We start from the raw sequence: 24005 nt of genomic DNA on the forward strand, positions 1-24005 counted from the left end.
TATATATCTTGTCTGCCTTGCTCCTCTGGGTCCAGCTCCCTAAGGCTGGAGATGCTTTCTGCCCCAGCGCCCAGGTAAGGTCTGCTGACTGGAGATCAGTCGCCAGCCTGGTTAGTTTCCCTTAACCTGCCTCCCAGCCCTGCCTCATCCTGCTCTAAGGTGACAGGGCTCTTCAAACAGTGCCTGCTTTACCTATAACACCCTGTCAGTCCTTGCCTATCACTATGTTTCTTCAATCACCTGTACCACTGCTTGCTTCTAAAGGCCCAATCCTTTGCATAACTAATTTCAGAGAAAATTTAACCCGAGGTGGTAACTCTCACATGCTAAAGCATGTGATAAATTATTGACTTCCACACTTGATTTATAAAATTAGAGGCTGAACCTTTTTCCCCTCTTAAACACAAAATGATTGAATTTTCATTTTCTGTAGAGGAAGAGAAAATCTGGAATAGAAAGAGACCCTCTTCTGACTCCCGGGCTCCTGGCGTTCATCATTTGGCTTGTACTACTAATGGGGTGTGAGGTCTATGTGCCTGGGGTGTCTGCATGCATTCAGGCTCGCAGATAGAATGATCCTGGCGATATCTGTAAAGCAGCTTGGGAAGACTGCAGGACTCACTTAAGGGGAAAGCTGAGAACAGAGGTGGCCTAAGTGGACCTCAGAGGTGCTGGGTGGTGAGCGGAGAAATTGTTTTACCAACGTTGGCAGCAATTCACCCTCCTTCCGGGCCAGAAAGATGATGACTGTTGGGATGAGACAACAGCTTGTTGCTGTTTTCCTCAAAGAATAAAAAACCAGTGGCCATAGTGTGGACAGGACAAAATGTGAAGGATATTAGTAAGGGATCTGATTGATTTGATTTGATTTTTAAGGAATGTGAATTCCTCTAAGCAAGAAGTAGGCGCATTAATTATTTATGGGGTTCTATGAGATCTTATTTACAGAGCAGGAACATGAGCATGGGAAAAAAAGATGTTTTATCCTACCTTAGCCAGAAACTCATATGGCTTAATTTGTGGTTTGGGTAGGTATCTGAAATGCAAGGTCAAAGGATATCCCAGGGAAGAAATCTCTGCTTATATTGGTCACTTGCTCTAAATTCTGCCGTAAGAAATATGAACTTAATTTCCCACCATAACAGTTGTGACTATGTATGTGTCCCTCCTCAAAGACATTTTACAAATGTCTGAGTGAATTTCTGAGAGTTAATGTAACTATACCATTATTGGTTAATTCTGAATCGTTTACATCTGGGTTATTCACTTGTGATCAATGTACAAACATTTCTTTTTAACGTCAGCACAGTCTGGTTAAATCAGCGGTTCTCAACCTGTGGGTGGCGACCCCTTTGGCGGTCAAATGACCCTTTCACAGGGGTCGCCTAAGACCATCCTGCATATCAGATATTTACATTACGATTCATAACAGTAGCAACATGACAGTTATGAAGTAGCAACAAAAATAATTTTATGGTTGGGTCACAACATGAGGAACTGTATGTAAAGGGCCAGAAGGTTGAGAACCACTGGGTTAAATGTAGAAAAGCCAAGGCCTGAGGACAAGAAGACTGTAAAGGAGCTTACACAGTCCTTCCCATGCAGAGAATGATCAATAAAGGCTAGTTGTTGTGATTATTACTGATACGTGTCCACTAGACAGACAACTTTAGGCAAAGCCACTGCATTCTCTTATATATAAAAGTGGCTTGTCTATATTCTGGGATGATGGCAATAATAAATGATAAAGAGGATTAAAAATGCTTTGAGCCCTGGCCGGTGTGGCCCAGTTGGTTGTCTGGCACACCAAAAGGTAGCGGGTTCTGTTCCTGGTCAGGGTACTTGTGGGAGGCAACTGATCGATGTTTCTCTCACATCGGTGTTTCTCTTCTCTCTCTCAAATCAATAAAAAATGTTTTGAAAATTAAATATGACAGTTTAAGACATGGTCACTTCCCTTATCTCCCAACAAGCTTCTGGAACTGTCTCCTCATTGGCTGGTGCCAGGCCCTGGGACACAAAGTGGTTTTATTATTTCCCGAAAGAGGTAGAATACAGTCAGGAAAACCCACTGTGCATGGGGGATATAATCTGAAGGAAGCTAAATACAGGAGGGCTCTGGCTTCCTCCAGTTTGGGTGTTTGATATCACAGCCTGGCCGCCAGCAGCGTAGATCACTGCCCATGGGCTCTGTCTGGTCCTTCATCTCCCTAAGGAGCTGGCTGCTGTAGAAAGGACTTGCACGTTGGGCTCAGGCAGCAGCGGCGTCGGGGTTACCTGTAGGTTGTATCAACACTCAGGTTGGCTGCTGCCAGCTCTGACGGAGGTATCCAGGCAGGTAATGTGTTCCCAGCGACCCATTTTGTCCACTCAAATAAGCCAGGCTCCACACGGATCTTCAAGTGATTTTCTTGTTGTAAACCTCGAGGTAAAATAAAATGAAGGTGAAGGAAATGCCACTATGCTCTCAGAGAAAAAGCAAAGAGAGGACAAACTGTTATAAAAATTCTGGTCAGCCTTCCATTCTCTTTTCAACCAGATACTATCATAGAGCAAAATAAAGGGGAAGCATGGGGGTTTGGACCGGGTGTTTAATTTTTGGAGTTACAAATGTATGAGTTGAATACTGGGCCTCGCCACCAGAATGGACGTACGCTAGTTTGAAGTGGCATGTGGTTTAGAAAAAAAACATGTCATTATCCCCATAACTTACACAGTTCTGTGACTGCGATTCCTTTTCATAAGTAAGTGCCCAGACTGTCTTATGAAGAAACTTCAGAGATTCTCTTAGCATTCACTAGCCTACAGTAGCTTTCACTTTATCTGAATATCATGTAAATTCACTTTCTCTATCAGAGTATCCAATGTTGAATATTTACAATGCCAGCACACAAGTTCGTGTTTTATTGCTGTGTAATTACCCTCAGAGCGGGAATTGGCCCCTATTAACTCTTTATATCGCCTTAAGCCAAGTGTGGTTTACTTAAGACTAATGAGTAGGAGTCTAATACAGTGTAAATTACTTGTAGGTGCAGCTATTTCTGGCGCGTTCCTTTGTTTGGTGTAAGTAAACAGCCCCACGTGGTTTCTTCTAGTTTTCTTTCCAGTGAATTAGAATGGCGATCCCGGGAACTCAAGCTCCTAGGATTTCAGGGTGAACGCTGAGCACCTGCATAGCAATGGTGCTTTCACATGCCGGTGAAGAAACCAGATGCCTGAGGTTTGCAGGCAGCAGGAGCACTGCTCCTGGGAGCAGGCAGAAGAGCTCCGTGGGGGAGTGGCCTGTTCAGAGCGCTGCAGGCTCTAAGCGACTGCCAGATGACAATACTTTACATGCCTGCCGTGCACCCAAGAAAAACATTTTCAAAAAAATTACTTGTATACATCCTCTCATCACACTTTATGCTGGCAGCATATGGCTTGGGGACTTTTATAGAGACATCTTCCAAAAGCATCATCGCTAAAAATTCCAAATTTGAAGCTTTGACGTGGCTAATATCCCATGAGTCTGGGAATCTGCCTGGAGACAGAGGGATGGACTGGTTGACCTTTACCAAGCCTTACCTTTCAAGATGTTGTGTGCGGTCTGAACGCAGCGCAGGGATGGGGAGCAATAGACATGGCCAACTGTGGTGCTGCTTTCCAATAAGGCTTCGCCTGCAAAGAACACCAAAGGAGAATCAACCTGATGGACGCAGCCTCCATGTGGGCAAGGGGCAGGGGGCCTGCTGACCTCGCCTTTTCTGGGAGGGATTACTTTCAGCCAGCAGTTTCTGCCTTTTTATTTTGTTTGTTTCCAACAAATCCTTTGCTAGAGAGAGATTTATTTCTAGGCAAAGAAGCCAAAAGACTCCTTTTCGTCTTTTTCTTTCCTTCTCTCTGGTGCTACCAAGTGACAAAGTGTCCATCTAGGACAGGGGTCCTCAAACTACGGCCCGCGGGCCACATGCAAATACAAATATTGTATTTGTTCCCGTTTTGTTTTTTTACCTCAAAATAAGATATGTGCAGTGTGCATAGGAATTTGTTCATAGATTATTTTTTTAAATATAGTCCGGCCCTCCAACGGTCTGAGGGACAGTGAAAAAGTTTAAAAAGTTTGCAGACCCCTGATCTAGAAGATCTAGAAGCATGATAATGCTCTGATTTCAAGTTTGTCTTAAAAGTAGGAGGGTTTATATTCTCAAAATCGGGTCTTGATTTAATTTTATGCTAAACATATTCTTGGCCATATTCTTGGACACCGGAGGTAAATCTCAACACCCAATACTTCAACACTGTCTCCTGGAACCCGCTGCTTCCCTCCACTGGATAAAGTCCAAACCCCCTCACAGTGGGCAAGGTCTTCCCCGGACTGGTCTTTATCCGTCATCCAGCCTCCTCTGCTGCCCTGCCCACAATCTACGCTCCAGAACCCAGACAGCCCATCCCCCCACACTCCGTGCTGCTGCTCGTGTCTCTGACTTCCTGTGCTCCTCCCCCGGGGATGCCCTTCCCTCCCTCCTCCTCCTTCTCTATCCGGCTGGCTTTGACTCAGATCACAGCTTACCTCTCTTCCCCCCTTTTTGCCCTCATAATTCTTTTCCTTTTGATTAGAAGGTTGAAATCAACGTAGTCTTTTTAAATTTTGTTTTTCAATGACAGTTTCCATTCAATGTTATTTTGTATTAGTTTCAGGTGTACAGCACAGTGGTTACAGTCATATTTGCAAGACGCCCCTCCTGACATTTCCTGCACCCACCCAGCACCATACAGTTATTACAATACTAGAGGCCCAGTGCACAGACACGTGCACATTGAAAGGAGATTAAATAGAAGGTGGCCAGGAGGGCAGGACTGGGCAAGAGGGCTGGGCATGCCCTGGAGCCAACCTCCCGCAGTCCCTCACCGGCCAGCCGCACCTGGGGAGACGTGGGGCTCAAAGGGCATCTGCGGAGTGAGCGGGGCCCTTCTGGAAAGTGGGGTCCCTCAGCCTGGCCTGTGGGGATCTGGCCAAATCCAGCTCTCTGACATCCCCCAAGGGGTCCCGGATTGCAAGAGGGCGGTTCTTGGGTGATGCACCCTGGAATCGGGCTCCTTCCTCTCTGGTTCCAGTGCGTCACCCGAGAACCACCGCTGCCAAGTCACCGCAGCTTGGCAGTTCCTGTGTTGAGGGCCTGCCCCCTGGTGGTCACTTCGCATCATAGCTACCGATCGGATGGTCGCTTAGGCTTTTTTTATATAGATTATTGACTGTATTCCCTGTGCAGTAATATACATCCTCACAACTGCTCTGTAACTACCAATCTGTACTTCTTAATCCCTTCTGTAGAGAGTGCCTGGGAGAGCACCTGAGCAAAGGTTGTCAGCTGAATCTAGCAGCGACGGCAGCGCCATATCCTGGAGACATACCTCGCCAAAGGCAGGAATGTTGTCACTCCTGGCCTTTAGCTCAGGCACCAGGGGGTGGGTGCCATTATCTGGTTCACTCAGGCGCCAAGGCAGATGCAATTATCTGGGTCCAGCCAGGCCTGACAATTATGAGAAGCCACAAGAATGAAGAATGCGGCCTGATCTTTAGAGCATGATTTCACATAATTTCCTTTGTCTTAAACTCTAGTAAAACTTCCTGGTATCAAGCTGTATATAATAACTGCGCTGCACTAGCTCTGAGCCACCGTCTCTCTATTGGAGAACAGCGTCCCACCTGGTCCCAGCTTTACTTACTGTCTCTGTGCCTGTCTCTCTCTTTTTCTCAATCAGGCCTCACTCACTCTCTAGCCATGCTGGTCACGGCTAACCCCACATCCTTCACCTTTCTACTCAGTCCTCTCAACCTACCTCTTCCCTGACAACTAGCAATCTGTTCTCCGTATCCATGAATCTGTTTCTATGTTGTTTGTTCATTAATCCTGTTCTGTATTTGTCTTTTTCTGACTGACTTTTTCACTTAGCATAATACCCTCTAGGTCCAAATGGTGAGATTCCATTTTTTTCTTTATGGCCGAGTATATTCCATTTTATATATGCACCAGCTCTTCTTTAGCCACTTGTCCTTTGATGGATGCTGGGTTGCTTCCATATCTTGGCTATTGTAAATAATGCTGCAATGAACACAGTGGTGTTTATATTCTTTTAAATTAGTGTTCTGGGTTTTTGGTGTTTTTTGGTGTGGTTTTTTTTTTTTTTTTTTTTTTGGATATATGCCCAGAAGTGGAATTGTTAGGTCATAGAGCAGTTTCATTTTTAATTTTTTGAGGTAACTTCATACTGTTTTCCATAGTGGCTGCACCAATCTTCATTCCCACCAACAGTGCATGAGGGTTCCCTTTTCTCCACATCCTCACCAACTCTTGTTGTTTGTTGATTTATTGATGAGAGCCATTTTGGTTTTAATTTGCATTTCTCTGATGAGTGACATTGAGCATCTTTTCATGTCTATTGGGCATCTGCATGTCCTCTTTTTAGAAGTGTCTATTCAGGTCCCAGGCCATTATTTATTTTTTTATCCTCATCTGAGGATATGTTTTTATTGATTTTAGAGAGAGAGGAAGAGAGAAAGAGGGAAACATCAATGTGAGAGAGAAACATCAATGGGTTGCCACCCATACAAGACCAGACGAGGGATCAAACCGGCAACCCTATGGAGTCTGGGATAACACTCCAACCAACTGAACAACCAAGTCAGGGCATCCTCTGTCCATTTTTTAATCAGGTTTTCTTTTTCAGTGTTGAGTTGTATGAATTCTTTATAAATTTTGGTATATTAACCCCTTACCTGATGTATCACTGGCAAATATCTTTTCCCATTAAGTAGGTTGTCTTTTTGTGTTTTTGTTTGTTTGTTTGTTTGTTTTGTTTTAAATATATTTTATTGGTTTTTTACAGAGAGGAAGGGAGAGGGATAGAGAGTTAGAAACATTGATGATGAGAGAGAAACACCAATCAGCTGCCTCCTGCACACCCCTCACTGGGGATGTGCCTGCAACCAAGGTACATGCCCTTGACTGGAATCGAACCTGGGAATCTTCAGTCTGCAGGCTGATGCTCTACCCACTGAGCCAAAAGCGGTTAGAGCAGTTGTCTTTTTGTTTTGTTGATGGTTTCCTTTGCTGTGCGAAAACTTTTTGGTTTGAGGTAGTACCATTTGTTTATTTTTTTCTTTTGCTTCTCTTGCCCAAGGAGACATATCAGAAAAATACATTGCTAAGAGAAATATCAGAGATTCTACTTCCTTAGTTTCCCTTTCTGATAGTTCCCTTTACGGTAGTTCTTCTAAAACTTTTATGGTAGCCAGGCTTAAGTCTTTAATCCATTTTGAGTTTATTCTTGCATATGGGGTAAAAAGATGGTCTAGTTTCATTTTATTTTTTATGTATCTGTCCAATTTTCCCAAAGCCACTTATTGACTGTCTTAACTCATTTGCATGTTCTAGCCTCCTTTGTCAAATATTAATTGACCACACAGGTATGGGTGTATTTCTGGGTTCTGCATTCTCTGTGGTTCATTGATCCATATATATGTCTGTCTTTATGCCAGTACTATGCTGTTTTGATTACTATAGACTGGTAGTATGTATGTGATACCTCCAAGGTTGTTCCTCTTTCTCAAGATTGCTGTGGCTAGTTGGGGTCTTCTGTGGTTCCACATAATTTTTTTGATTATTTGTTCTAGTTCTGGGAAAAATGCCATTGATATTTTGATAGAAATTGCATTGAATCTATAGATTGCTGTGGGTAGCAAGGACATTTAAATTATGTTAATTTTCCTATCCATGAGCATGGTATATACTTCCATTTATATCTTCTTCAATTTCTTTCTTCAGTCTTATAAAATTTTAAGTATAAGTCTTTTAGCTCCTTGGTTAAATTTATTCCTAGGTAGTTTGTTTGTATGAGGCCATTGTAAATGAGATTATTATCTTAGTTTTCCTTTCTGAGAGTTTATTATTAATGTATAAAAATGAAACCGAGTTCTGAATATTGATTTTGAATCCTGCTATTTTGTCAAATTTATTTTCAATCTGAAGTGGATCTCTTATGGACAGCATATACATATCTTGTTTTCTTATCCATTCAGCTGCCCTGTATCTTTTTGATTGAAGCATTAAATCTATTTACATTTTAAGTGATTGTTGATAGGTATGTATTTATTGCCATTTTATTATTCACTAGAGGCCCGGTGCACGAACTCGCACACTGGTGGGGTCCCTTGGCGTGGCCCACAAGGATTGGGCCAAAACCGGCTGTCCAACGCCACCTGCCACTCCTGCCTGCCAGGGGCTCACACCCAGTCAGTCCTGATTGGGAGAGCCTTGCACCGCTGCAGCAGCGCTCGCCAGCCAGTCATGAGCCCTGCATCTGGTGCCGTCTTGAGGGGGCTGGGGCCCGGGGCCTGGGAGGGGATTGGCCATCCTGGCAGTAGGTGGGATGCCCTTGCTGGCCCGGGATCCAGATCCATTCCGTTGATGTTCGTGCCAGTTGTCAGGAGCCACCTGGCAGCCACTTTTATATTGTTTCTTCCTTGCAGAGCGTCTAGGGAGGAGAAGCGGCCATGGTACCCAAGGCCAACTTCCAGGAGGCCAGTGGTGCTGCTGGGATCATGCTGGCAGTACCAGTCCGGCGGTGATAGCCTGGTGGTGCTGGTCTGTTGGGGCCTGGCCCGTTCTCCAGAGATTGGACCTGCAGGACTACTGAGGGAGTAAATGGCTGCCACTGGGCTGGTGGGCTGCCAGGATGGGTCAATCAGCTGAGCGGCACTCCCACTGTGGGAGCACGCTGACCACCAGGGAACAGCTCCTGCATTGAGCGTGTGGAAGAATGTCTGGTCTAATGAGCATATTACGCTTTTATTATTATATAGTAGAGGCCTGGTGCATGAAAATTCATGCACTCAGGGAGGGGGGGCGGTCCCTCAGCCTGGCCTGCACCCTCTCGCAGTCCAGGAGCCCTCGGGAGCTGTCCACCTCCCAGTTTAGGCCTGTTCCACAGGAGGCTGGGCCTAAGCTGGCAGCCGGGGAGCCCTTGGGGGATGTCCAACTCCTGCCACCTACGCTGCGCTTGCAGCATCAGCCCTGCTTGTGGCTGAATGGATCTCTCCCTGTGGGAGCACACTGACCACCAGGGGGCAGCTTCTACATTGAGCATCTGCCCCTTGGTGGTCAGTGCACAGCATAGCAACTGGTCATTCTGCCCTTAGGGTCAACTTGCATATTACCATTTTATTATATAGGATAGATATTTACGTTCCTCTGTTTTTTCTTTCTTCTTAAAGAAGTCCCTTTAACATTGCTTGTAATAGTGGTTTGGTGGTGATGAACTCTGTTACCTTCTCTTGTCTGGGAAGCTCTTTTTTTCTCGTTCAGTTTTAAATGGGAGCCTTGCTAGGTAGAGAACTCTTGGTTGTATATAGGTCCTTGCTTTTTATCACTTCGAATACTTTGTGCAAATTTTCTGTTGAGAAATCCGCTTAGTCTCATGAGAGCTCCCTTGTAGGTAACTAACATTTTCTCTTGCTGCTTTTAAAATTATCTCTTTAACCTCTGGCATTTTAATTATGATGTGTCTTGGTGTGGGCCTCTTTAGGTTCATCTTGTTTGGGACTCTCTGCGCTTCCTGACCTTGTGTCTTTTTCCTTCACCAGGTGAGGGAAATCTTCAGTCATTTTTCAAGGAAGTTCTCAATCGCTTGCTATCTCTTTCTCCTGATGGTACCCCTATGATGCAGATGCTTTAAACTTCATGTTGTCCCAGAGTCCCTTAAGCTATCCTCATTTTTTAAAATTCCTTTTTGATTTTGCTGCTCTCATTGGGGTGTTTTCTGCTACCTTGTCTTTGAAATTGCTGAGCAGATCCCCACTTCATCTAACCTGCTATTCATTCCTTCTGGTATATTCTTCATTTCAGATATTTTATTCTCCATTTCTGACTGGTTCTTTTTCATGTTTTTTATGCTTACTATGTACTTGTTATAGTTCTCATTAAGTTAATCCATTTCCCCCCCAAGTTCCTTGAGCATCCTTATGACCAGTGTTTTGAACTCTGTTTCTGGTAGGTTGTCTCTAATTCATTTTTTTTTCCTGTGGGTTTCTCCTGTTCTTTAATTGGGGTATGCTTCTTTGTCTCCCCATTTTGAGTGCCTCTCTGTATTTGTTTCTGTGTATTGGGTAGATCTGCTATGTCTCCCAGTCTAGGTAGTAGGTTCTATGGGGCTCAGTCCAGGAATGTCCCTTGTGTGGATCATGTGAGCCCTGCTGTTGTAGTTGAGTCTACTGTTTTTGGCCCCTGTGTGGGTGAAGTTGACCCTCAGGGTGGCAGCCTGTGAGAACTGACCCCAACCACACTGTGCTAACTGCTGCGTGGAGGCTGACCACTTGAAGCGGGATTTGCCTCCATGGGGTCTGGTGCCTGCTGAGATCTCCCTTTGGGTGTGTGGCTTGTGGAGCTAATTGGGTCGTGCTTTGACGTGGTCTGAATCCCGCAGGGTGTGTTGGTTCTGGGGCCTCTTGGGAGAGTCTCCAGTGCAGGTCAATGTCAGAAGCTGCCTGTGACTGGCCCTGGGCTGCCTGTTAGGAGCTGGATTTGCGTGAGGTAGGTTCTCAGTGAGTCAACAGGTCAACGCAAGAGCTGCTCATCAGGCTGATACAGGTTCAAGTGCACATTAGTGCTGCGCCAGAAGCAGAAGTTTGAGGGTTCACCAAAGCTAGCTGCCACCTGCTGTGTGCTTGCTGACCTTTTGGGGGGTGTATTCTCAGGGATGGAGGGTGAGGCCAGCAGAGTTCCTCAGGCCCAAAGAAACCAGGATTTGGCCATGTGAAGGGAGGCCCTGCACAGGAATGGTGGTGCCAGGGTGTGTGTGAGGGGAAAATGGTCCATGCCATAGAGCCACACACCTCAGTCCCCCCCCCCGAGCTGTGCAGACCCTCAGAGCCATCCACGGAGTGTGCACTGAGGCCTCGGCTGGCATGAGCTTGGTAGGGCCAGGCAACGGGGAGTCGGGAGGGCGGGACTATTGCATTCCCAGGGCGATGCTCTATGGAGAGCATCAACCCAGGAATGATGGTGTTTGTGCGCAGTGTTGGAGAGGGACTCAGCACATGGGCCCTGGTAGCTGTCCCTTCAGCTCTCTCTTGGCAGCCATATGATTCCATATTTGCTCCAAGCCGCCTTCTTCTGTGGGAGCCCAGGGTAACTGGCTGCAAATGATATTTTGTGTGTTTGGCCCTTTAAGAGGGCACCTGGGTTTCTTAGGAGACTCCTGCCTCTTCCTAGCAGACAGACCCCGTGCTGATTTTTACAGCCAGGTATTATGTGGGTTCCTCTTCCCGGCTCTGCTGCTCTGGGCTGGGGAGACTAGCGACCTGTGCAGCTGGGATAGCCGCCCTCTGGGAGCAGGGCCAGCCCTTGGCCTGTCTCTGCCCTTCCTACCGTGTCAGTGCGGCTTCTTCTGTAAGTCCTTGGTTAGAAGACTTCTGTTCAACTTGTCTTCAGTTGGTCATTCAGGTTTACTGTTCTACAATTTAGCTGTGATTCCAGTTTGATCCTGGGAGGAGGTGAGTGTAACTTGCACCTACTCCACTGCCATCTTGGGTCCCCGCCTCCCCCGAGCTCCCATAATTCTGTGCACACCGTATTATTTTTGGGTGCTACATTGCGAGGCATTTATGTACTTACAGGTGTTTCCCTGAGGGTGGGGACTCCTGCTTGGATCCTCAGCACCTGGCACTGCCTTGCACAAAGAGTGAGCATCAGCAGTGAGGTCACTGGGTCGGACAAGGCTGCTGTCTCCGTGTGGCAGGCTCTCTGCCAGGAACTGAGCATCTTCAAAGGACAGCTGGCTGCTGAGCTTCCAGCCCCCCTCCCCCGAGGCTCCCTGCTCCTCAGCCGTGTGCTAGCAGCTGGCCTCTCTGCCACACCAGGCATGACCTTGCCCGTCACTGGCCCATACACCCTCAATAGGAATCACACCTTGTTCACTTCGGTAAAGTGCCCGGTGCCAGTGCAGTGTCCTAACTTAATGGTTACATAAGAAATTCCTTGAGGAGCGCTGGCTGGTGAGGTTCAGTGGATAGAGCAGAGTGAAGGGTCCCAGGTTTGATTCTGGTCAAGGACACATGCCTGGGCTTTGGGCTCGATCCACAGTGGGGGCGGCCATGCAGGCGGCAGCCGATCAATGAGTCTCTCTCATTATTGACGTCTCTATCTCTCTCTCCCTCTCCTTTCCTCTCTGAAATCAATAAAAACATATTTTAAAAAAGAAGAAATTCCTTGAGGAAATTTACTATCTGTAGAAAAGTTATAGAATCTCCCAGGAAGTGTCCTGGCATGCCCACTGGAACCAGAATCCTGAACATGTGGCCAATCCAGCTGTGCGATTACTCCGGGACACTCACCCACTAGTCTGGCTTGCATACACCCAAACACAGTGATTGGAGCATCTTTCTCGTAATCCCGGAAGCCGCCGCTCCGCTGAGGTAAGCTCTGAGGCATGTTCAGGTTCGTGCGAATGTAGCGGCCTAGAAAAAAGCCGTACAGGGCTACGTGAGTTTCTTGTTTCCTTAGGGTTTTCATTGCTGATCCTGAAGCCTCTCTATTTCCATTCCTTTTTTGGCCAAAGAGACTACATGGAGCTTTCTAGAAAATATCAAGGCCGACACTTTTCCTTTGTGAGAATGTCTGGGAATCCACTCCTCTATTCTGCTGACAAAGGTGACAAGAAGTGAAAGTCGTCACCAGACACCCTTCAGCAGGGGCTGACCTGAACTGTAAGCCTCCCCGTGTGAAACAGGCCACTCCAAGGAACATGGAACCAGCGTGAGTCGGCGAATTGAGGGGGGCCTCCGGCCATGGAATCGGGATGCCCCTTCCTGCCTCTGACTTGGCCATGTGACCGTGGGCAGAACATTTGCCTTTGGCCCCGGTGTCCCAGTTTACAGGCTGGAGACAAGAACACTTACCTGTCCCCTAACACTCAAGACAACCAAGGAAGGGCTATGAATGAAACACACTGCAGGCTTTTCTACAGCCCACTTAGCCAGAAACGAGCACTACATCTAGATCAGTGGTTCTCAACCTTCCTAATGCCGCGACCCTTTAATGCAGTTCCTCATGTTGTGGTGACCCCCAATTTCATTGTTACAAATTGAACATAATTAAAGCATAGTGATTAATCACAAAAACAATATGTAATTATATGTGTGTTTTCCGATGGTCTTAGGTGACCTCTGTGAAAGGGTAGTTTGACTCCCAAAGGGGTCGCAACCCACAGGTTGAGAACCGCTGATCTAGATAAAGGTAGCTTGACTGTGCCCTCTAGAGGCCACGATAGGCATAGCAATGCTGAAGAGGACAAACAGCTCCTCACCTTTGGCATCAAAGCACTGGGATAGCCAGTACTTCCCAAAGACGACGTCCATCCTCTCGCCGTGCCGACACACAAAGAGGCATCTCTTCTGGGGACCAGGCTGGCTGCCTGCCCTCAGAGGCTGCAGGTGAGGAACAGCTGTTAGTGGAGAGAAGACAGTGGACAGGCCGGGGCCAGGCGCAGGCCAGCTGAGCTCCAGAGCGGGTTCTGCGAATGTATGACGTGGCCTGTCCCCCTGCAGACCTCACAGGTTATTCTGAGGCTCAAATGCGATAAACTGCAGGTGCTTTGCGAAAACAGAAGGGTTAGAAAATGGCCTTGTCAGTGCGACTGCTATGGTCAGTAGGAGCAGTAACTGCTCAGAGGTGAAGCTGGCACGTAGAGAAAGCCACTGTTGGGACGGCGTCCTCCCCTCTGCAAAGGCCTCTTCAGCTCCTCAGGGAGTGAGGACGCTCATTTCCACAAACACGTCCGCCTCACCTCTATGTGCCTGGTGTCAGACCACATGGCCCAGTGGTCTCCTCCAACAGTGAGGGCCTGCCTTCCTGCTCTAACCATGTTTAGGCTCTATTGTCCAACTCATACATGTTGGTGCTCCCGGAAATGGTTCTACATTAGGTGATGAAACAGGGTCTGGTCAAAGGCATGTCCAGATGACGTTGGTTTCTACAACTGCCGGGTGGGTCATGGTAGATGTCCCTCCATGCCTTCTTTCTGAGCGATTCCCTGTTTCCCTAGGGCTACAGGCGTCACGCTGGCCAGAATTTACCTTGGTTCCCAAGGAGGAAGTTAATAAGTGGGGGTGGCATGCCTTCCCCATATCTTCCCTTCCCGTTTTCTAATTCAAGCCCTGGGCTCTAGCCAAAGTGATCTAGTCTCTTGATCCTCAACATGTTTGAACTTTCAACTTGCCTTTGTATTGTTCAAACTACTCTCCCAACCCTTCATTCTGCAAACTTTCTGACATACACCAAGCACTCCAATGTACACTGAACAGTCACTGTGCACCGGGTACTGTGCTAACAGCCTTCTTCTTGCCTTTAATATTTTTCATTAAAGTATAATTGACATACAATAGTGTATTAGCTTCAGGTGTACAACATAGCGATTTGACACTTATATACCTTATGGTGTATAAGTAACCATCTGTCACCATACAGAGTTATGATATTAATCACTATATTCTCTGTGCTTCCTATTACATCTCCATAACTTATCTATTTTATAACAGGAATTTGCACCTCTAACTGCTCTTCACCGACTCCCCACCCTGTTTCCTCTCATCCTCACCACGGCCTACGACACAGAGACAGCGATTGCTGCTGCCCGTGCTGAAGTGCTCCCCTCTGCGAAGAGCCTCCTGACAGCCGAGACCAGATGCTGGTGGTCCTGTCAGGACCTCGTCTGGCTCTTCTCGTCTCCGGTGTGTATGTATGTCAGCGGCCTCAGCCTCGGTAACAGGTGCTCAGAGGACCTGGAGTGCCACTGAGGGCGTGCCCTGGTGGCAGCCTCACCTGTGAGGGCTGGCAGACGATGGTGAGGGGCGCCATCTCCCCCAGGCCCTGGTCCTCGTACGACCGCCTGTCCAATATGCCGTCACCGAATGGGAGCGCGTTGGAAGACGATGCATTTAAGATGGAGTAAGAACTGCAGAGGAAGATAAGGAAGAAGGTCACTGCGTCCGCTGGGAGTCCTCAGCCCGGACCGGCAGCAAACGCTCCCTGGACAGGCCCGGGTTGGGGAAGCTCAGCAGGGGGCCCCCCTCCTGGGACGCGCGCATCTTGCTTCATGCTGACATCGGCTGTTAATCCATTAGGGGCAGATGGCTTCTCTGTTTGGAATAGACGAACTCACCCCCTGGGCAAGACAGGCCTGCATCCTGTGCTAAGACGCCATAGGCATGGTCTACAGTGAAGTCATGGAAAGAATAATGAAGTGTCAGTTTTGGACCATTGTTTCCACCTATTTTTCAAGCTCAAAAGAAATAAATAATTTGCCTGTGGCTCCTCATGGTTGAGAAAACCTCATGGCCACTTCCCCTCTCCTACCCCCGTCCCCTTCTACCTCCCTGTCCCCAAGCCCCTCCTTCCTCTCAGCAACACCTCCAACAAGATCATCACCCACAGGGCATTTCCGGCCAGATGCTGGGCCTCCCCTTCCTGGGTGACACCAGAACTGCAGGAGCCCAAAGAGGCCTCGCTAAACGGAGGCAGGGACTCACGCCAGGTAGAAATGACTGGATTAGTAAGACCTCCAAAAGCCTTGTTTAATAAACACTGCGATTTAAGCATGGCCGTGAGGCAAATCCGGTGACCATCTCCGTCAGCATCCTGGGCAGTGTCAAGGGAGAACATTTAAGTGTTAGATTTCTCGCTTCTTCAGAACGAGGGCAGCCACAGGCCCAGTCAGCCCTGCGCAGTCCTGGCTTCTCCCTGCTGACCCAGCAATCTGTGCAGTGTAACATCCGCTCTGGATTGTGTATTTTTAACACAGTATTATTCTTAGAATTTTAACTTTAAAAAAAACTTATAATAGTTAACAATATACTAAAGCTAACTGGTAGTTAGTAAAAATTCTTTCTAAAAAGTCTATGGCCATAGGTTTGGCTCAGTGGGTAGAGCATCGGCCTGCGGACTGAAGTCCCAGGTTCGATTCCAATCAAGGGCATGTTATCTGGGCTGCAGGCTCAATTCCTGGCTCTGACTGGGGAGCCTGCATGAGGCAACCAATCGATGTGTCTCTCCCACACTGATGTTTCTCTCTCTCTGTCTCTCCCCCTCCTTTCCACTCTCTCTAGAAAACAATGGAAAAATATCGTCAGGTAAGGATTAAACAAAACAAAACAAAAAACCTGTCTGATTTTAGTAATTTTAGCACCTTTTCACTCTCCAAGGCGCCCCTTTCTTCAACTGAAAACAGACTCACCCTCTTTGTACAAAAGGTCACCCATGCTCACACCAGAGGAGCAGTGTTTCAGCCCTTGCGCACGTCCTGGCCACCAGGGGGGGTTTAACACTCTGCACAGACCGGGACTCACAGTGTGAGGTGGGTCCCGTGTAACAAAGCTGCCTCGGTAAGTGTGATGTGTGGCCAAAGGAGACCTATTTTGGTAAAATTTAAGCAACTGTAGACCAAGGAAATCCTGGGCGGTTCACACAGTCTAATGGACGGTTATTCTCTTTTGTTTTAAACCGAGACCTCCCAACATCTCCGAGCTAAAGAAAATCCAGTTTCACTCTCCGATTCCTCAAGCCTGTAGGGCCCAACATGCGTGGGTGGAACCTCGGCCCCACTTGCCCTGCCCCTTCACTGCTTCCTCAGCTGCTGCGAGGCCTGAGAGCCCCTCCTGCAGGCAGTTCCAGGAGCACGCCTGCCCCTGTCCCCTCTGGGATGAGGCCTGGGCTCCCGCCAGCAGTGGGGGTGTCAGTTCCAGCAAGACCACAGGCAGTGCCTTCTGCTGAGAGCGGGGAGGGGAGCTGAGCTCACACCCAGCGCATCTTCCCAAGCGCCAGGCCTGAGGCTAAGCCCAGGAGGACCCACCAGCCACCCCAGTTCTCAGCTCTCCCATCCCCACGGCAGCTCTTCCTTGGGAGCCTGGAGCCGGCCCGCTTTCCTCCCGGGCCTCCGTCTACAGTGGCTGCTGCCCTGCGTGTCCAGGTCACGCCCAGGCACCCCTCCCGGAAGTCTGCGGGCACAGGCCTCGGCGGCTCACCTGTGGAACACCCACGTGCTGCACTCGTCGGCCTTGGTGATGTAGTTCTCGGGCAGGAGCCCGGAGCCGCCGGTGGTCAGGGAGGTGCCGTAGACCCAGCCCTCGCTGGTGCTGGCCTGCTCCACGGGAGACATGAAGATGAAGTCCCCCGGGACCAGCTCCAGCTCGTCGTCATTCTGGGGGGTGTAGGGGTAGATCACCTGCAAGGTCTGGAGGAGAGAGGGCAGTGAGGCCCCGCCTTGCCCGCCGGGCGGCCGGGTCCTGCGTGAACACGTGCAGGGGGCTCCCCAGGTGCCACGGCCTCAGAGGGGAGCCCCTCGGCAGGGACAGGACAAATGAGCTTTAACAAATAAGAGACAAAGAGGCCACGTTATTTTTAGAAAATAATTCATTTGAGCGTCTCTTCCCTAAGTGCCAACCGAGCCCAATGTGGGTCAGGCAGGCGCCCGAGGACAGTGTTGACTGGAGGTGCCCTTGGAAGATGCCGTCGCCTCCCTGCTCTCCAAGGCGGCTTCTCGGAAAGCAGGCGGCCGCCCGCCACCCAGCACTGCCCTGTGCAGGGGAGGCCGCTGCTCAGGAGACGCCAGAGTTGCAAGTCTGGTCGAGCCCAGGCTCCTTGCAGCGTCTTCACAGAGCCGGCCGGAAAGGCTCCGGGCAGCCACTGGCGCCGGCAGCTGCATCCTGGCACTGCCGCCCTGCGCCCTGGCCCGGCCCCGGCCCCGGCCCCAGCGGTGTCTGGGTGGCTGTTCCCAACACTCCAAATCCATGATGAGGTTGTCTGGTCTAGACCCTGAGGTTCAACAATTTTTCATATTTTACAAAATCTAAAAGAAATGTTAAAAGACTATATACACTTTAAGAAGTCAGTTCTGCTGCTGTTAAAAAAAAACTAGGAAACACATGTAAGTGCTGTTAATAAATGGAGTTAAACTGGATGGTTACTGTTTCATCAAACCATGTGGTCTGTTTTTAGATGGATTGCCCATCTTCATTGTCGAAATCCCTGAATTCTGGTTTCAGCTCTGGCCCTAAATTATTCAGCTTCGGACCTAACCTCTGTGACTCAGCTTCTCCTTCAGGGATAAGGGCAGTGTTACTCTTCAGAGACGGCTGGGTCTGAGCGCAGTGCAGATTCCCCAAATGGTGGCGCCTAGGTGGTCGACGCCCCCCTGCCCCCTGCCCCCTGCCCCTGCCCCCTGCCCCAGTGAGCAGCAAGGCTCCTGCTTTGCCTTCCCTCTGCCCCAGTGAGCAGCAAGGCTCCTGCTTTGCCTGCTCCCTTCCTCGCTGCTCAGGTCAGGAGCCACAGGGAAGCATTACCTCATGGTTAGCGAAGCGGATGTCCCGAGAGAATATGGCTGCCAGCCAGTCGCACCCCAGCTTGACATCGATGCTCTGGGCCAGCTTCTCCAGGGTGGGCAGGTGGCTGGCCTGGAAGTGGTAAGCCAGGGTCACGTGCAGCTGCTTCTTATGAGGCTCCACGTGCACTTCTGGAAAAGGGGGAGCAGGTGCTGTTAGGCTCACACTGCTAGCAGCGGTGGGGCCGAGGGAGAGCCCAGCATCCTGCTTCCCACGCCCAGCGCCCAGCGAGGGAGCCTGCTGTCAGACAGCCGCGTGGGGCACAGACCCGGACCCGCAGCCTGAGAGGGAAGAGCAATCCTCCTGGTTGCTCCCCTCACGACAGCCCGGCAGGAGCAGCCCCACCACTCAGATGAGGAAACGGCCCTAAGGGGAGGAACTAATGCACGCAGAAATAAAGAGCAGATGTCATCATGCGCCTCTCACAGCTATGTTGCCTTTGTTTTGTGAAATCAAGTCTCAGCTTCTGAGTGGCTCTGATGGAGAAATGAAGAAAAAGTAATATTTTCAAAGTTTAAAACAGGGATTCTCAACAGCATTTGGGTGAAATAACTCTGTTTGGGCGCTGCCCTGGGCAGAGAGGCCCCGCCTCCTGGAGGCCACAGCAGCACCCAGAGTGTGACCACTGGGTGTGACCACCAGAAACACTCAGGCGTTGCCAGCGGTCCCCTGGGGCAAACGTGCCCGGGTTGGAACCCCGCTGGCTTAACGCAGACAGACTGCTCCTCTAAGACCCCCCAGAGGCAAGCGAAGCCCGCCATCGCCTCTCCTTCCTCGTTCGTGTCTCTCAATGGGCAGCGCAGCTCCTGTCCATGCCAGACTCTGACCCAGAGGGGTTTAGGGCGGCGGTTGGGATGGTGGCCCGTGAGGTCCGAAAGGCTGGCGACTGCTGCTTAGGGGGGTGAGAAACTAAGAGGCTCGCTCAGACCACACAGAGATGCGGCGGGAGCTGGGTCCTGGGGCTTTGAGCGCTTTCTCTGCGCCCTACATGCTTCTCTCCGTTGTGCGCCGGGAGGCCGGGGCTGTCTGGTTCACACTGGGTCCGGTGCTCAGCCCATGGCAGCTGTCAGTCCTTGTTAAATGAGCAAAGACACATGGATGGATCGCCCTGTGGGGCGACCCCAAATCTACCTGCTGACGGAATCCGGGGCCCCAAACTCTAGAACACCAAGGCAAGGCCCTGAGGCGGCTACACAGCAGGGCACGCAGTTCCGCGAACCACCAGCGGGGCGGCGCGGGGGCCCAGAAACTGCTTTCCTGGCGTCTCCCCCTCCCGCCAGGAAAGCAGGCCAGGCCCTGCGAGAGCGCTTTGCTCCTGTGCGAGGCACCTGGGTTTTGTGGCCACAACATGAGTTTGGTGTCTGTGGGGTTTCCGTGGTGCTGTGGGGTGAACAGGAGCCAGTTCCCTGAGAAAGGAGGGTGCACATAGGACACCACTGTCCTCTCTACTGGCCATTTCTCTGGCATGTTCAGGCCCTGTGACAGGACAGGCGCCCCAAGTCAGGAAGCAGACACTCGTCCAGAAGCAGGGGGGTTGGGGGGCCGCTGCAGGCCCCACCTGGGAGAGGGATCTTCCAGGCTGGACCCCAGGGCGCCCTCCCGGCTCGGGGGATGGGCCCTCTGCACACTCCAGAGCCCGGCCCTGCTCCGGCCTTGCCAGTGAAGAGGTGCCAGCACAGTCCCAGCTGGGCTGCGAAGACACAGCCTCCACCCCAGGTGGCCCGGCCCTGCCCTCCACACGGGGTGGTGCAGGCAGCTTGGGCCCCTCTGGCCCTGCACCCATCCCTCCGGCCAGCTGTGCGCTCGCCCTCCGCGGGCCGGTGGCCTCCGTGGGTGGGTGGCCTCCGTGGCCCTCTCTGCTGGGGCTGGGGTGCCTGCCCTGCAGGGATCAACATCGCCCTGTGAGCTCCTTCCTGCTGCGCGGGGGAGCCCCCCTCCAGGGATGGCCTCTCTTCTGGGCTCTGCCAGCCCCTGTGCTCAGCCCGGCTCCGAGCTCCGCCAGGAGGAACCACGTCTGACTGTCGCATTCGTGGCGGGGAACACACTGCAGCTTCCCACTGAGCCCTGCCGACTGACTCCGCCAGGGGTCCTCAAACTGTTTTGTTTTTTTTTAATATATTTTATTGATTTTTTACAGAGAGGAAGGGAGAGAGATAGAGAGTTAGAAACATCGATGAGAGAGAAACATCGATCAGCTGCCTCCTGCACATCCCCCACTGGGTACATGCCCTTGACCGGAATCGAACCCGGGACCCCTCAGTCCGCAGGCCGACGCTCTATCCACTGAGCCAAACCGGTTTCGGCAAGGGGTCCTCAAACTTTTTAAACAGGGGGCCAGTTCACTGTCCCTCAGACCGTTGGAGGGCCGGACTATAGTTTAAAAAAAACTATGAACAAATTCCTATGCACACTGCACATATCTTATTTTGAAGTAAAAACAACAAAACGGGAACAAATACAATATTTGTATTTGCATGTGGCCCGCGGGCCGTAGTTTGAGGACCCCTGGACTCCGCTGTCTGGGCGCCCAGACACTGCCCCACCTCACTGTCTGTCTGTCCTGCAGCTCGGGGAGCTCGTCCGCACCTGTGGTCAGAGAGGAGGACCCCCCCCCCCCAATGCCTGCCGCCTGTCACCATGCGTCATCAGCATCCCTTTCAGCTAACTTCTTTGGGGGAAAACGGCAGCAGCTTTAAGCTAAGAGCTGCCACGAGAGAGCAGGAGAGATGTGGAAGGGGGGCCGTGGGACGGCTTTGGAGGCCTAGGGGCTGCCGAATGGATTCCTAGGTCGAGGGCGGGGCTCAGTGGGGATGACTGTTCTTGACTCTGAGAGGCTCCACTCTCCTCTGCTGTGCTCCCTGGGCCTGGACTGACCGCCCAGGCGGTGCCTGTGTGGGAGGGGGTGGGGGAGGGAGGAAGGTTCCTGACGCTGAGGTGGCTCCTTGGAGAGCAGGCGTCTGTTCCTCCCGCTTGGTGTCTGGAGTAGCACTGGGCAGTCTCTCGGGGAAGTTAGCAGAACAGCACGTGGTGTGGGTGCTCCCGGGAGGGGGTGCGCTCCTGTCCTGCTCGGCCCCTTCCCGCAGCCACCTCCCCACCCCATCCCACTTGTCACAGCATCCCCGTCTCCCCCACTCTGAGGGCGCCCCCCTGGCCAGCCGGGCTCACCGGTTTTGGATGCAGCCTCCGCGGCGAAGTCGGCGGCGAACTTCTTGAGGACGTCGGCGCTGGCCTCCTCCACGAAGAGCCCGATGAAGTTGGAGGAGGTGTAGAGCTCCAGGGGCAGCGGCACCGAGAACTTGCCCCTCCAGCGGCTGACGGTGGCCTGCAGGGCCTCCCCCAGGGCGTCTGCCTTGCTGTCCTCGCACTGGAAGGGAAGCGGGGGCTGCACTCGGGGGGCCAGGGGAGCTCAGCTCTGAGGTCCTCAGGCACCCTCCGCCCAGCTGAGACTGTGACACCACCACACACACACACGCACACGCACGCACACATGCACGCACATGTGCAGACACGCACGCACGCACATGTGCACACACGCACACACATGTGCACACACGCATGCACGCGCACACACATGCACGCACATGCACACACACACGCACGCACACACACACCCCGTCTGTGAGGAGGGGAGCTGCACACGCCCAATGACCTGGCACCGGATCACACAGCTCTTACGCCTGTGACTCCAGGTCGGGGCAGGGCTGGGGCTGCCGCTCACCATGAAGAACTGGCAGAGGGTGATGTGGGGGAAGATGTTGTGCGCCTTGTTCTTCCCGCAGATCTGCTTCGACTGCTGCCAGAAGTCGGAGAGCTTCTGGGCCAAGGGGCCCGTGGGGCGCAGGTACAGCACGTACTCCCGGGGCAGCGGGTCGTCCAGGAAGGGGTCGCCCACGTGGGAGAAGAGCCTGCGGAGAGAGCGGGCATCCTTGCTGGAGAATGGCGGGGGGGGGGGGGGGGGGACGACCAGACACTCCGCTGGTGGGAAGAGCTTTCCCTCTGCAATAAGGATCCACCCTTCGCAGCTCACACTTCACAGCTGACCTCAGCCGCAGCCTCGCCTGTGGGTGCCTCTTCGCCCACAGCCACTCGGAAACCTGAAGCCCTCTCCAGGCGGCATTCGCAGGCGAACCCCAACCCTTTCCCAACCCCACGGCCGTTCAATGGGGTTCCTTCAGCTCCATCTGAAGAAACCGGAGCCTCCCAAAGACAAGGGACCCTCGGAGCTGCCCTGGGCTCTGCCCTGGGCAGTGACTTCCTGAAAGGTGGGTAGGTTTTTCCCTCAATTGACTTGCGCAGCCTGCACACAGCTTCTTACATCTGTGGTGGCTGGAGGGCGGCAGCTATGGGACAGGCTCTCTTAGAAACACCGCTAAGGAGAAGCACGCCCTGGGCAGCGGGAGGAGGCAATGGCGGGATGGACGGTCCAGTCACCGGGTCTCCCTCGCCCCACCCCCCAGGTTCACAACCTTGTCATCCGCATATACTTAGAGCTGATCAAGTGTCATTTTCTCATTTAGTTATTTTATACCAACCAGTCACACGCGGCTTGAACACTTCTTCCTCCGGTGGACGCCAAAGCTTTTTGTCTACAAGAAGAAATCAAATTTCTGTTGTTAGTGTTTTCAGCCTCTGGTCAGCTGCTCGTTGCAGTAAAGGAGGTGGTGTGAAGTAAGGGACTAAAGCCTCTCGGAGGTGGGCAGACACTGGCAGCGGGCTCCCCAAGGGCCACAGCCAGGCGCTGGGACACCGTGTGGGCGCTGACCTCCGTGTGGCCAGCAGGGGCCTGCAGGCAGCCTGAGCCGGTGGGCGGTCAGCAGGCTCCACACTGGAGTTTTAGTTCTGCTCCCCTGAAGGTTGTCATGTCGTGGGTTTTCCTCCCTCATTCTCATGCACTCACTCTCACTGCCCTAGATCCCTTGCAGAATGTTGTTTATTCGCAGCCCTTGGCAGAGCGTACGAGAAAGTGGGCCAAATGCCCACCAAGGACAGTTATTTGGTTTAATTCAATGCCTCCTCCCGCCCACCTCCCGCGTCACCACCACCAGCCTCAGGTGGACCCGTGATCTCCAACCAGTTCACAGACATCTTTGGGCTCCAGTGTCCAGAGCAGCGCTAATGACACCCCACTGCTGGAGAGAGGAGGATGGCTGTGGGGCAAGGCCCTTGCGCGCCAGCACACAGCACAGTAGACGCTGCTGAAGTTTCCGTCTGGTCTCCAAGAGCCGAGAGTTGTGGGTTTGTGCCCAGCTCTGCTATTCACCCACCCATTCGTGCACGCATGCTTACGACGCCCATTCGAGAAATCCTTAGTGAATTGCTGTTATCTCATCAACGCTGTTCTAGGCTCTAGGAATACAGCGAAACACAACACTTATGTGGCTCCTGCCCTCATGGAGATCTCAGCTGAGCAGGCATGAAAACATTCATCTGTACAGATAATTATTTACTACTGTGGTCGGGGCAGTGAAGGAAAGTAGGGGAACATAACATAGGACAGGGAGACCAACCCAGGCGGAACGGCCAGGGGGTCAGGGAAGGCTTCAGAGAAGAGGTGACACCTTAAGTGAGACCTGAAGAACACGGACGGACCCCTCTG

At 51.4% G+C, this 24005-nt stretch overlaps 1 protein-coding gene across 1 annotated transcript in view; it reads right to left on the reverse strand.

Annotated features, from left to right (window-relative positions):
* Positions 1–24005, reverse strand: part of UBASH3B (ubiquitin associated and SH3 domain containing B) — a 137357-nt gene that overhangs the window by 14324 nt on the left and 99028 nt on the right. The window contains exons 2-11 of the mRNA XM_081113655.1: positions 22942–22995; positions 22128–22314; positions 21575–21773; positions 18371–18540; positions 17054–17262; positions 14856–14988; positions 13342–13462; positions 12371–12493; positions 3565–3657; positions 2278–2422 (exon numbers count right to left, since the gene is read on the reverse strand). Coding sequence (XP_080969781.1) covers positions 2278–2422; positions 3565–3657; positions 12371–12493; positions 13342–13462; positions 14856–14988; positions 17054–17262; positions 18371–18540; positions 21575–21773; positions 22128–22314; positions 22942–22995 — 1434 coding nt within the window. The remainder of the gene's footprint in view (positions 1–2277; positions 2423–3564; positions 3658–12370; positions 12494–13341; positions 13463–14855; positions 14989–17053; positions 17263–18370; positions 18541–21574; positions 21774–22127; positions 22315–22941; positions 22996–24005) is intronic.

The sequence above is a fragment of the Myotis nattereri genome (assembly GCF_964212035.1).
Source record: "Myotis nattereri genome assembly, chromosome: 19".
Taxonomy (NCBI): domain Eukaryota; kingdom Metazoa; phylum Chordata; class Mammalia; order Chiroptera; family Vespertilionidae; genus Myotis; species Myotis nattereri.